This window comes from Amblyraja radiata, chromosome 10 (genome assembly GCF_010909765.2).
Source record: "Amblyraja radiata isolate CabotCenter1 chromosome 10, sAmbRad1.1.pri, whole genome shotgun sequence".
Taxonomy (NCBI): Eukaryota; Metazoa; Chordata; class Chondrichthyes; order Rajiformes; family Rajidae; genus Amblyraja; species Amblyraja radiata.
The window spans coordinates 26355572-26368208 of NC_045965.1; the positions used below are offsets into that span (position 1 = coordinate 26355572).

At 43.0% G+C, this 12637-nt stretch overlaps 1 protein-coding gene across 5 annotated transcripts in view; it reads left to right on the top strand.

The window, feature by feature from the left end:
* The window catches only part of LOC116977709 (torsin-1A-interacting protein 1-like), a 31109-nt gene extending 26561 nt beyond the window's left edge, over nucleotides 1–4548 (top strand). For 4 of the 5 annotated variants that reach the window (XM_033028406.1, XM_033028408.1, XM_033028407.1 and 1 more), the window contains 2 exons: nucleotides 1287–1376; nucleotides 3522–4548. In XM_033028406.1, the coding sequence (XP_032884297.1) occupies nucleotides 1287–1376; nucleotides 3522–4303 (872 nt within the window). In that variant the 3' untranslated portion in view covers nucleotides 4304–4548. Of the gene's footprint in view, nucleotides 1–1286; nucleotides 1377–3183; nucleotides 3341–3521 lie in introns of those variants that run through there. The other variant, XM_033028410.1, reaches the window with a different exon arrangement.
* Nucleotides 4549–12637: the final 8089 nt, after the last annotated feature.

A 12637-nucleotide genomic window follows, 5' to 3' on the forward strand; every position in this document is an offset into this window, starting at 1 on the left:
GAGCAGATGAAGCTTTAGTTTATATGTTGCATGTGTCGTTGACTTGGGGTGTTTGCTGCTTGTGCCGAGTACTTGAATGGGCGAAAATGTATATTTAAAACATTACACTCATTCAAAAATAAAAGAAACAAAAAAAAACAAGGAATCTATGACAGTTGTACCTCAAATTAACTTAGGCTTTCCAACACTGTGCCTTCACATAATTAACATACCAGACTAGAGAACATTCAGTACCATGGGAGAATGATGGTGGGAATATAACCATTGTGCTTAATAAAGCGATGGGGGAATGACACAAATATTTAGCATTAGTCTTTACTGTAGAAAATACAATGAACAGCTCATTAACACTGAACATCACCAGGGAGGAATTAAATAAATCACATCGCAGGAACAATTGTACCAGATAATGTAATGGGGCTAAAGATAGATAATTCCCCTGGCCCAAGCATCTTTCATCTTTGGATCCTAAAAGATATGGCTACAAGATGGTGGGTGCATTAGTTGCAATCTTCAAAGCTGGACCTACTGTCACCACGGGCAGTCCACGCAACTTCATCGGCCACTTCTGGGCCGTGCCCGCTATTGCCGCCACCACCACTCCTTAACTATTCTCTGGCCCCCATGGGCTGTGACCAAGCACTCCGCCGATTCTCACCTCGACCCATCTAAATTCCAGGCTTAGTTCCAGACCAAGGGTCTGACGAGGGGTCCCGTCCAAAACATCACATACCCATGTTCTCGATAGATGCTACGTGACCTGCTGAATTAGTCCAGCACTTTGTGTCCTTTTGTATATTAACTGGCATCTGTAGTTCATTGTTTCTATTATATAATCCCTTACTCAGTTATAATAGATAATCGGCAATAACGGACACAGTTGCCTCCCCCTCCCCCCCCCCCCCCCCCCCCCCCCCCCATGGTCTGTTATAATGAGGGTTTACTATACACTTTTAAGGTATTTAATGGAAAAAAAAACTTTTTAAGGGATCTGACTCTTTGGAACTTTTTGCAACAATGGAGCTCTGATTGCAGAATGTGCATATGTACAAGACTGAGATTAATAGATTTTTAATCAGCAAGGCAATCAATGATAATGGGGAAAGGGCAGGAAAGGCGAGGGGAAGGATATAAGGTTGACCATTGTCATACAAATGGTGGAGAAGGCTCAAAAGGCTAAATGACCTCCTATTTCCGATTCTTATGATCATTGAGTAACTTGTGGAAGATGCTTTAATTGTCCATGCTTTATAGTCTCTTAAACTATTTTCCTTATTTTCTGGTAGTGGTTAGTCACCAGCTTTTCAGTCACCAAGAACCCTCGCGTTGCAGGGATAGAAAGCAAAGTTCACAGTTTATTGGGCCAAATGTTTCGGGTAAGTAACACATTTTGGGAGTGTCAATGTTGCACTAAATATTCACACTGGATTTTGAAATCTGGGTCTGTGTCCGAGTGAGTTTCTGTTCACCTTGAGAATCAGATTGCGGAAAGGATCCAGGGTCGCACCAGGGTGCATCGGATATTTATGAGGATATCACTGGGTATGGAAGGTTTGAGTTAAAAGGATAGTCTTGAGCCTTTCCCTGACGCATAGCACACACGAGTGCCATGTAATGGAGGTTACAGTAAGAATTCAGCCACAACATGATTGAAGGTTGGTACAGGCTTTGGAGGGTTGGAGTGATGTGTTGCTGAATGCCCTAATCCTGATCTTGTACCATCACATCTCCCATTCTGAAGAAGGGTCCCAACTCGAAATGTCATCTATCCATGTTTACCTGACCCGCTAAGTTACTCCAGCACTTTGTGTCCTTTTTTGTAAACCATCATCTGCAGTTCTTCCTTCTATATCTCCCACTTGGTCAGGTTGCAAGGTTTCATTGTCGAGCCTATAATTGGACATATAGTCATTACTGAAGCAGATCGGAAATCTCCAGTATATTAGAATCTCTTGATAATCCAACCCCTTGCTTAGCTTGAGCCAAAATGTAACTGCCAGTTAAGTTTTTGAGAGAAGACATGATAGAATGAATAGAATAGAATAGAATAGAATGCTATTTATTGTCATTCAAACCTGGGTTTGAACGAAATTCCATTTCTACAGTTTTTTTACATTACAAACACAATCCAAGACCCACACGTAACATAGTTTACATAAACATCCATCACAGTGAGTCTCCAACATCTCCTCACTGTGATGGAAGGCAAAGTCTTTATCTCTTCCCTTGGTTCCTTCTCCCGTGGTTCAGCAGTCCAACTGCAGTGTCGAGGCGAACTGGGGGTCCGATGTTAAAGCCCCCGGCGGGCGATGGTAAGTCCTGAGGCCGTTTAAGCCACGCCGGCCGATGTTAGGCCCCGGCTCCATGTCCTTCAAACCCGCGATTCCAGCGGGAGAAGTCGCCGTTGCGGAGCTCGGAAAAGCGGTCTCCCACCAGGGACCTACGAGCTCCCGATGTTCCCGTCCACCGGGTCTGCGGCCGGTGCCTCCGAACTCCAAAAGTCGGGTCGCAGCCGCACGTCACCACAGCTCTTCCCGCTCCGAAGTTGGCCAGCTCCGCGATGTCAGTTCCGCAGGCTCTGCAACTGGAGCCCTCAGGTTAGTCCCGGCCGGAGGTCGCCGCTGGCTCCATGATGTTAGGCCCAACGACATCCGAGACCCGACAGGGAATAGTCGGGTCCCCGCACAGGGAAGAGATTAACGGTTTCCCTCACAGCCTCCCCCCCCACCACCCCCCCACATATACACAGCTAAAAAAATAAAATAAAAACTGACTCAAAGACATACATTTAACAAGACAAAAAATAAAAAAAGACAGACGACTGTAGTCGAGCCGCTGCCGTTAGGCGCCGCCACTCCCACTCTAAGTGGTTCATTTGGAAAGTCACAACTACCTTGAGTTATTGTTTTGTCTTATTTCTCGTGCTACGGAATCTTCACCACATCAGTAACTGCAAAGCACTTTTACATAGGTATAACATTACAAACGGCCGCACTGGAACAGCTAAGGAGCAAAATTTAACATCAACCACAAGTGACCCAAAATTAGGCCAATGAGGTAGATCAGGAGTTTTATAAGGGAAGAAAGAAGAAAATACATCTTTGTACTGGTAGTGTTTTGTATTAGCTGAAGATATCATGTTGTTTCTGCTCACCAAGTAATGCTGTCTCCATTGTAAAACAGGGAATGTGAAATTAAAGGAGTAAAAATAGATATATACAGAGGTTTAGCAAAGGAAATTCCTGACCTGAGAGCCGAGATAGCTGAAGTTGCCAGAATATCGCAAGTGTGACAGGCCGAACAGGACTATGATCCCATAATGTCATCAAGCAGATGAATAAAGAAGTAATTTTACTTGTTTTATTTGAAGTTATTATTTAATTTTGTCTAATATACTTGAGACAGCGAATCTTCAGTGCTGCTTTGCTAATATATCTTTAGATCTGTTGTAAGGTGTTGTAATCTGTTATTTCAGGAACCCACAAAGGGGGATTTATTGTGCATTTGCTATCTTTCCTCAGGATCCAGGTTCCTTTTCTGGAAGCTTGCAATTCCACTAATGGCACTGATAACAATTTTGAGCATATTTGTGTGTTATCATTGGCCATCTGAGACTACTGCTGATCAACTGATAAATGAGAGAGAAGTTCATCTCCTGAACAATTGGAAAGAAATCCAGAACAGGTTCCCAAATCAACATCAGGAACTGTGGGCACGCAGTAAAACTTTGTTGCTGAAGCATGCAGCCACAGTAACACACACTCGGCCTGCAGTTCTTATGTTTACTGCTGCTCATGATGCAAAGGAAACCTTGCGTTGTCTTGCACGTAGGATGGCAGGAGCTTATGCATCAGTCTTCAATTCCAGTGTGGTCGAAGTTGATGCATCTGAAATGAAGTCGCTGAATAGCGATCAAGTGAAGTTAGACATGGACAACCAGCTATCGTCTGAGTTCCAAAAAGGAAGAAAAGCAGCAGTTATTCATCACTTTCACGATTTGCCACCAGCTTCTTCTCTTCTGTTCTACAAATACTGTGACCATGAAAATGCAGCCTTCAAGGACGTCCCAATGTTGATCACGGTATCATTGGACAAGTCATCTTTGAACCCGGATTTGTCTCTTCTCACCATAGAGAAAATGGTCCAAAACTTCCTGAAGATGAAGTTCTGCTCTGAAACCCAGGGTGGACATAATGGTATGGATGTAGACAAACTGAGTGGCCTTTGGAGCCGCATTGCCCATGTGGTGCTGCCAGTGTGGCCAGAGAAAGAAATCGAAGCTGAGGGTTGTCCACTTTTTTAAAAGAAATGTGTTGCACTTGCATTGCTAAAAATGTCTGCAGGATATTTTATAAATATTATCATTGCAAGAATTGGATCTGGTATTTTCTAGGGTAGGTGGAGAAACTTTTAAAATAATATATTTTCAAGTTCTGCTGATGAGAGTTTGTGTTGTGCTGTAATTTTTTTTCTGTCCCTTTTAATATTATTGGTCTCACTTTCTACCCCACTTGCCTGTTCCATAATAAAATGTTTGTAGGAATCTTATGTTTGATGTTTTGCTCTTTTATTTTATATTGGAGGGCTCTCTCTGCTTCTTCCACTTTCATAGTGGAAATTCAGGTGCACACTTGAAGGCAGGGGAATAAAATGGGCCAGTGGCAGCAGCAGCATGGATGGAAAATGGGTTACGAAGCAAGAAACGGTGCAGTAATGAAAGGTTATATATTGGACTGAAGAGAATTGTCAGTGTGGACGGAAATATGCATGGGGAGTCCTGAATTCATTTTCAGAACAATTTTTACTACATTGGCCAGTAGAGGTGTCACTTTCCTAAATGAGTCTAAAGAAGGGTCTCGACCCATCCATGTTCTCGAGGGATGCTGCCTGACCTGCCGAGTTACTCTAGCACTTTGTGTCCCTTTTTCCCCTGAACGAATGTTCTCTGATCCAAAACTTCCATTATTTTTATACAATTTTAATCTATCCTCCCCCCCGTTTAATTCCACCCTCGCATGTGCTGCGAAGATATAGTGAGGCAAACCTTTTAGCAGTGCTGTAGTTTAGCGTTTCATTTGCTACATAAGTCATACGCAGTTCTGCTTATACCCGGTATGTACAATGGGAAGCTCTCTGGAAGGTATGGGATGACTGCTATGCTGATAACCAGTCATGGGTTTACTGCAGCTCACTTTAGCCCACAGTTAGTTCCAATCAGGCTTGTGGTGAGCCCTATCTATCCAGCCCCATCGTCATCCCACAGTCTCCCTTTACATTCCAGCTTTTTGCCTTAACTTAGCCAGCAGTTGCAATGCCCATTAACTTGTACTTGATTTAATTGATCAGGCCTTCGGGAGGGTCTCATTATGTGCCTAATTAACCCCAAATTTAGAAACTCTCCAGGTTAATTGACATAGCATAAAGCACAGGCATGGTCCCCTAGATTGGTTCAGTCCCAAGTTTATTCAACAATAGTTCTATAGTTATTTTATTAATAACAATGATTCTAACCTATTGTACCTTTACCCACAATAGCAAAACATGATCATCGGAGGTAGAACGAATTGTACTGCCAGAGGAATGTGGGATATACTGTAATTCTAACTCGGGTGGATGTTAACAGTTAACCCCCAGTTCCAGGCACCTTCTATCATGACGTCTCCTCTGCTTCTCTTGTGTGATTGTGCTTGTTTCTGAAGAAGGATCCTGACTCAATGTCTATCCATTCCCTTGTCTGATTCAGCCAGACTGTGTTTTGCTCAAGATTGCAGCATCTGCAGTTCCTTTTGTCTTTCTTGCTTATTTTTGTTCTCTTCTGACCACTCATCATGGATTTCCGCTTTGTCTTCCTATAAAAATGTTTTCCAATTGGCATGGACGGGTGGAGTCGGTGGTAATTCTGTGGCATAAACTGTTTTTAAATCTTGTCACAGCAGGCAGTGAAGAAAGTGAATGGCATGTTGGCCTTTATAACAAGAGGAATTGAATATAGGAGCAAAGAGGTCCTTCTGCAGTTGTACAGAGCCCTAGTGAGACCACACTCGGAGTATTGTGTGCATTTTGGTCCCCTAATTTGAGGAAGGACATTCTTGGTATTGAGGGAGTGCAACGTAGGTTTACAAGGTTAATTCCCGGGATGGCGGGACTGTCATATGCTGAGAGAATGGAGCAGCTGGGCTTGTACACTCTGGAGTTTAGAAGGATGAGAGGATATCTCATTGAAACATATAAGATTGTTAAGGGTTTGGACACACTAGAGGCAGGAAACATGTTCCCGATGTTGGGGGAGTCCAGAACCAGGGGCCACAGTTTAAGAATAAGGAGTAAGCCATTTAGAACGGAGACGAGGAAACACTTTTTCTCACAGAGTGGTGAGAATGTGGAATTCTCTGCCTCAGAGGGCGGTGGAGGCAGGTTCTGTGAATGCTTTCAAGAGAGAGCTAGATAGGGCTCTTAAAAATAGAGGAGTCAGGGGATATGGGGAGAAGGCAGGAACGGGGTACTGATTGGGGATGATCAGCCATGATCACATTGCTGGCTCGAAGGGCCAAATGGCCTACTCTTGCACCTATTGTCTATTTTTCCAAACTATTAGTTTGATTCTTCTTTCCTCAGAACTGTCAACATGTTTTCTATTCAGGTTGGGTGTGTTGTAAGCCTTGCATAACCAGTTTATGCCCCACCAAGAATGCAGCACTTGTGAAAGAGGCATTAGTTTTTACATCCATCATGAGTCGGCAGTCATTATAATGAGTGAACCCACAACTGATTCTACCTCTGGTTTTCCCATGAATTATTATGATGTGATCTGGGGCATTATACGTGGAATACATGGTACAATGGTGCTTTATTGTCATATGTACAGTGAAATTATTTTTTTCCACACAAAGTATCAGAGTGTAAGATACTGAATCAGTACACAAGAGTCACCACATTTTTGGCACCATCTTGTACCCTTCAATTCCAAACTTTAAAAAAAAGTCTTAACTTGGCCCTAAAGGACCACTGTCCTTGTAGCGCCACTGGGTTGGAGTTGCAAAGGTTGGTCGGCCTTGCCTGGTGATGTTCCCTGGGGCAGAAATCCAGGGGTAGGGGCCGGGGGTACCACTCTTTTTTGAGACAGAGGGGCGACATGTCAGTCTCCTTGACATTTAACGCCCCACCTGTCCTTCTCTTCTGGATGGTTAATGATGGGTTTGTGGCTGCTGCTTTCACAGCCCTATCTGCATAGATGTTTCCTAATGTTTGTACATATCCTGTCCGTCCTTGTTTCACTTCCCTACATTGGTTTTAACCTTACTAATAGCTATTTTCTCATAGCCTGTACGAACTGCCAAAGCTTATTTCTATTTTTCACTTCTGGCCCATTGGTAGTCAGGAACCCCCTCCCAGCCCATGCTAGCATGTAGTCATGAAGGCATAACAACTATCTGTTATAAATATTAACTTGCCGTTTCTGGTTTCAAGACTCTTATGAGTGCCACCAGTTTAACCTGAGTGTAGTTGATCCCGGCCAATGCCCCCCCCCCCCTCTCTCTCCCCTCCCCTCCCTCTTGGATGCAGCCTTTCCCATCCACTACTGGACAATCTGTCCAAGGGATCCCATTGTTCATCCTCAGCATTTGTGCAGGAAATGAACAGAAGACATTTGGGTTGAAACCCTTCTTCAGACTGATAAAGTAGGGAGGGGTAAAGTTTTAAAAGAGAGGTGGAGGTGAGGCAGACTGGAAAGCGATAGGTGGATACAAATTCTAGGTTCAGGAATTTTGAGATGAGTTTGGTTGGAATTGTGGTGTTGTTGTCACTAAAAGGAGTGTGATATAGCTGTCCTTGTTATCCAGATGCTCCAGGGATGAGTGTATGTCAAGGGAGATGGCATCTACTACAGATCTATATGGTGGTGATGGCGAAAACAGGTGAGGGAGGGGTTGAATGGCAGATGGGTGGAATCAGTAACAAAGGCCATTATTACACTTTTTTCCTTGTCTACATGGAGATTAAAAAGCCTTCATTTTTTATCACCCAATATATATCATCCATTATAATCACTTCTATCTTGTGGTTAATGTAAAGTGGCCTGTACATTATTCCCATAAGTGAGTGTTATTTATTTTATTCACCCAAGCACTTTTTTTTTGCTTTTTCTGAATGCAAGTCATTGTTCTGTATTGCACTCAGACTGTTATTAGTTAACTGCCACTCCTCCATCTTTCACTATCTTTCTTCAATATTCAGGTCCTATTTTGTGTCATCCTGTAACTATGTTGCTTTAATGACTATCAGATCCTATTTATTGCTATTCATGCTGCTCAATTTATTAGCTCCACCTCATCCATTTTTATGCAGTCATTTCTTACACAGACTGATCATTCGTGTTTATCTTGAATTAAGTTTGACTTCCTTCTCATTAATTGTCAAAGTGAAATTGATTGAATTGATGTCAAGGTAGTTAAATCCTTAAGTCTTCTAACAGTAAATGCTTTAACCATCCATCCACGTTAACAAGGTAATCCGAACAATTCTACACCTTGAGGGTAAAACATGGTTTTGATCTTTGTTCTGCACCTTCAGGGAGACTAGCTTCTGATTATTAGTGTCGAATTTCACTTGAATGATGTGAGATTTAAACCTCCTGACTTGCAATATGTGGGTTTCTATCTGAACTCCTCTCTGTTATCCACAATGGAACGTGGCTGAGTCGAAAGCGATCAGATCCTGATTCATTCTTGTTCAGATTTCAGTCTGACTAAAAACTACCATTCAAACTCCATTTCTGGTTTCAGTTCTATAAATCAAGCACTGCAGCTGTTACTGTCTTGACCTTTAAACATAATTATTGACCTACTCTTTTAAGTTGATTAACAGGAAATCAGCCACTTTTCCCTTTTCCCCTGGATAAGTTATTGGAAGGTCATCTTTATTAATTGTAGGGCATGGATCTTACCATTTGGGTGTGGCACAGTGTTCCGGCTCTGGCCAAGGCTAAAAGAAGGAGACTGTGCTAAGTTTGTGGAAAACAGCAAAAAATTGTAGAGATAAGTAATAACTTGTTATTGAATAAGCCTAATGTGGGCATGACTTTTCTAGTGTTCTAAAAGGCTGCAGAACCTTTCAGTCATGCTATATAAGGACATGGTAAGAGTGTTTACTGATAAGATATTTGTATAACTATTCTATCTCTCCTTTGTCCCGTTGAGTTGGGCCACGAGGGAGCTGAGGGAATGTAATATGTCATCCCAAAGCTACAGCCCATTCCCGCCTGGCATTACAATAAAATAATCTTGCTTTACTTTGTGTTTGGTTGTCTCTGTAGGGTTAATGAACTTTAACAGTCTCAGTGTATTACGTCTACACACGAGTGCTGTATCTAAGTGCTTATGTATAGTTATAGGTAGACAAAAGTGCTGGAGAAACTCAGCGGGTGCGGCAGCATCTATGGAGGAAATAGGCAATGTTTCGGGCCGAAACCCATCTTCAGACAGGTTATACGTGTTATACTTGTACTTGTTAATAGTTCTACTTGTACTGAACTCTATATAAAAATAAATGTAACTTTACCTCGGTACATGTGACAAAAATTACCATTGACCATGTTCTTTCGTAATCCATTTCAAGTGGTTGCTTCCTACAAAATAATTTTTGCTATTGGAGAAAAAGTGACCAATCTATACATCAAGTTTCCAGTCAAAGCCTGGGTGTAGAATGTAAAGAATATGAAAATCCTGGTGCCCTGGGAGATGCAAGGTGACATCCACCATTAAGAAATGCTTTAAGAGGCCAGTCATGGTGTACATCAACAACCCACCTCCCAGTCAGCCTTAATCGCCTGCATTTCACCATCACCACCATATAGATCTGTAGTAGATGCCATCTCCCTTGACATACACTCATCCCTGGAGCATCTGGATAACAAGGACAGCTATATCACACTCCTTTTAGTGACAACAACACCACAATTCCAACCAAACTCATCTCAAAATTCCTGAACCTAGAATTTGGCACTCCCCCCCCCCCCCCCCCTCCCCCCCTGCAACTGGATCCTCGAATTCATGACCCATAGAATGCAATCAATATGAACAGACAACTACGCATCCTTCACAATAATTCTCAGCACTGGTTCCCAACAAGGCTGCGTTCCCACCACCCTGTTCTACTCCCTATAGACTTGTGAATGTGTGGCTAAATTCCACTCTAACTCCATTGAAACCACCGTAGTAGCCAGGATCTTGAACAATGATGAGACAAAGTACAGGAAGGAGGTAGACAGCTGAGTAACATGGTATCAACATCTCCCTCAATGTCAGCAAAACAAAGGAGCTCGTCATCAACTTCAGGAAGTGGGATGGACTAACTGCATTTGTTAATAGTGCTGTTGTAAAGAAGGTCAAGGACTTCAAGTTTCTCGTTGTAAATATCACCAACAATTTGTCCTGGTCCAACTAAATTGGGGTTACTCTCAAGATAGCATATCAATGCCTGTACCTCCTCAGAAGATGAAGGAAACTCAGCATGTCTCCAATTCCTCTTACCAATTGCTCCAGTTGCATTATAGAAAGCATATTTTCGGTATGTATCACAATGTGGCAACTGTTTTGCCCTAGACCACAGGATATTGCAGAGAGTTGCAGAGGTAGCCCTGTCCATCACACAAACTAGTCCATCCCTTCCATCTAAGTTAAAATTCAGTTTCTTAATTTTTATTCACAATATTTGCTTGGCCAAAGACATGTTCTGGGTTATGGCCATTGACAGACTTCACTGAAAGGGTTGATGTTTGTAGCATTTCAGTATTTTCTCACTTCATCCCAGAAAAGTGCTCTGTCAGGGGTGCTGATTCATTGTCAAAATACTTTTCTTCAACTGCTTTAGTAGTTTGTCAATGTTGGCATCCCAGATGCTCATTTAAATGTACAAAGTCAGATTAATGTTGTTGCCCTAAAGGTTTTATCATCACAGAATAGAGCCGTGTGTTGTGGTGTCGTGAGGTTGATTGGAACACTTGAGTTCCTCACTCAGCTTTGTTATAAACTCTATATACTTTTTACATGTGATCTTCTCTTTCTCAGTTAGTGTTTTGTAGTGGATATGAAGAAGAATCTTTTCACCAAGAGGATGGGTGGAATTTGGAATGCGCTGCCTTGGGGACAATTGAGGCACAGTTTCTCAAAACATTCAAGAATGAGCACTTGAATCATTAAGGCCATGGGTATAAACCAAGCGCTGTTAAATGGGATTAGTACAGTTAAGTTCTTGATGGCCAACATGTAGATAGCAGGCTAAAGGACAGTACAACTCTCACTTCACTTTGGCTTCAGCAAGAACTGCTCCATGGTGCATGCAATGCACAGTGATGAGAAGAATTACTTGTATCTTACATACTACAGCAGTGTGATTTACTCAAAGTAACTCTGTATTCAATCCGTTGAAGAATGACTAACCTAGGGCAATATCTAAATCAGTCTGAAGATGGGTCCCGATCCGAGACATTGCCTATCCATGTTCTTCTGAGATGCGGCCTGATCCGTTGAGCTACTCCAGCATTCTGTGGCTTCTTTTGTAAACCAGCAAAAGTTGCTGTTCCTTGTTTCTACATTGATTGTCATCACATGCTTCAGAAATCCTATTCTGCTTTGTCAGGTGCTATCATTTGCACTCCCCTTCACCTTGAGGTCAACCTGTTGACCACAGCACGAGCATGTGTCCGCCCACCGGTGACATTAGGCAGCGTGTGCGTCCACGAGGCAGCAGGTGGGAATTTTGAACTATTGGAGTTTGCGGGCCGTTGTCCAAGGTGGGAAATTACCGGTTTCTCCTCGGCTGGCTGTGACTCTTGAACTGCAGTGAGACGGGAGAAGTTAGAAATGGGCAACATGAGCGGTGCTGATGTGCTGTGGTGCGGGAAAGGCGTGATGGATGGACTGTGCCTGGCGATGGCTGCCCTTCACCAAGATGACTGCTCATTCCCTTCGCCAAGATGGTCACCCCTTCCCTGGACTCCATCCAAGGACTCCAACAGTCCTTTCAGGTGAGGCAGGGGTTTACTTGCACCTCCTCCACTGTATCCGTTGTTCCAGATATGGACTCTTATATATCGGCGAGACTAAGCACAGGCTTGGCGATCATTTTGCTGGACATCACATCTCAGTCTGCCTAAACCTACCTGATCTCCTGGTTACTAAACACTTTAACTCCTCCCATTCCCACACTGACCTTTCTGTATAGGCCTCCTCAATTGTCAGAGTGAGGCCCAGCGCAAATTGGAGGAACAGCACTTCATATTTCGCTTGGGTAGTTTACACCCCAGCGTTATGAACATTGACTTCTCTAACTTCAAGTAACCCTTCTATCCCTCTCTCTCTCCGTCCCTCCCCCATTCTACTCCTCAGACTTGTTTACCGTCTTCCTGATTAAATGTTACTGATTGCATCAATGTATGTCTCGTTGTCACCAATGATCCATTCTACATTTCTTTGATCAACGTCCCCTTTAATCTGTTTTCACACCTTACCCTTCCATTTCTTTGTGTCTCCCTCTCCCCTGACTCTCAGTCTGAAGAAGGTCTCGACCCGAAACGCCACCCATTCCTTCTCTCCAGTGATGCTGCCTGTCCCGTTGAATGACTCCAGCATTTGGTGTC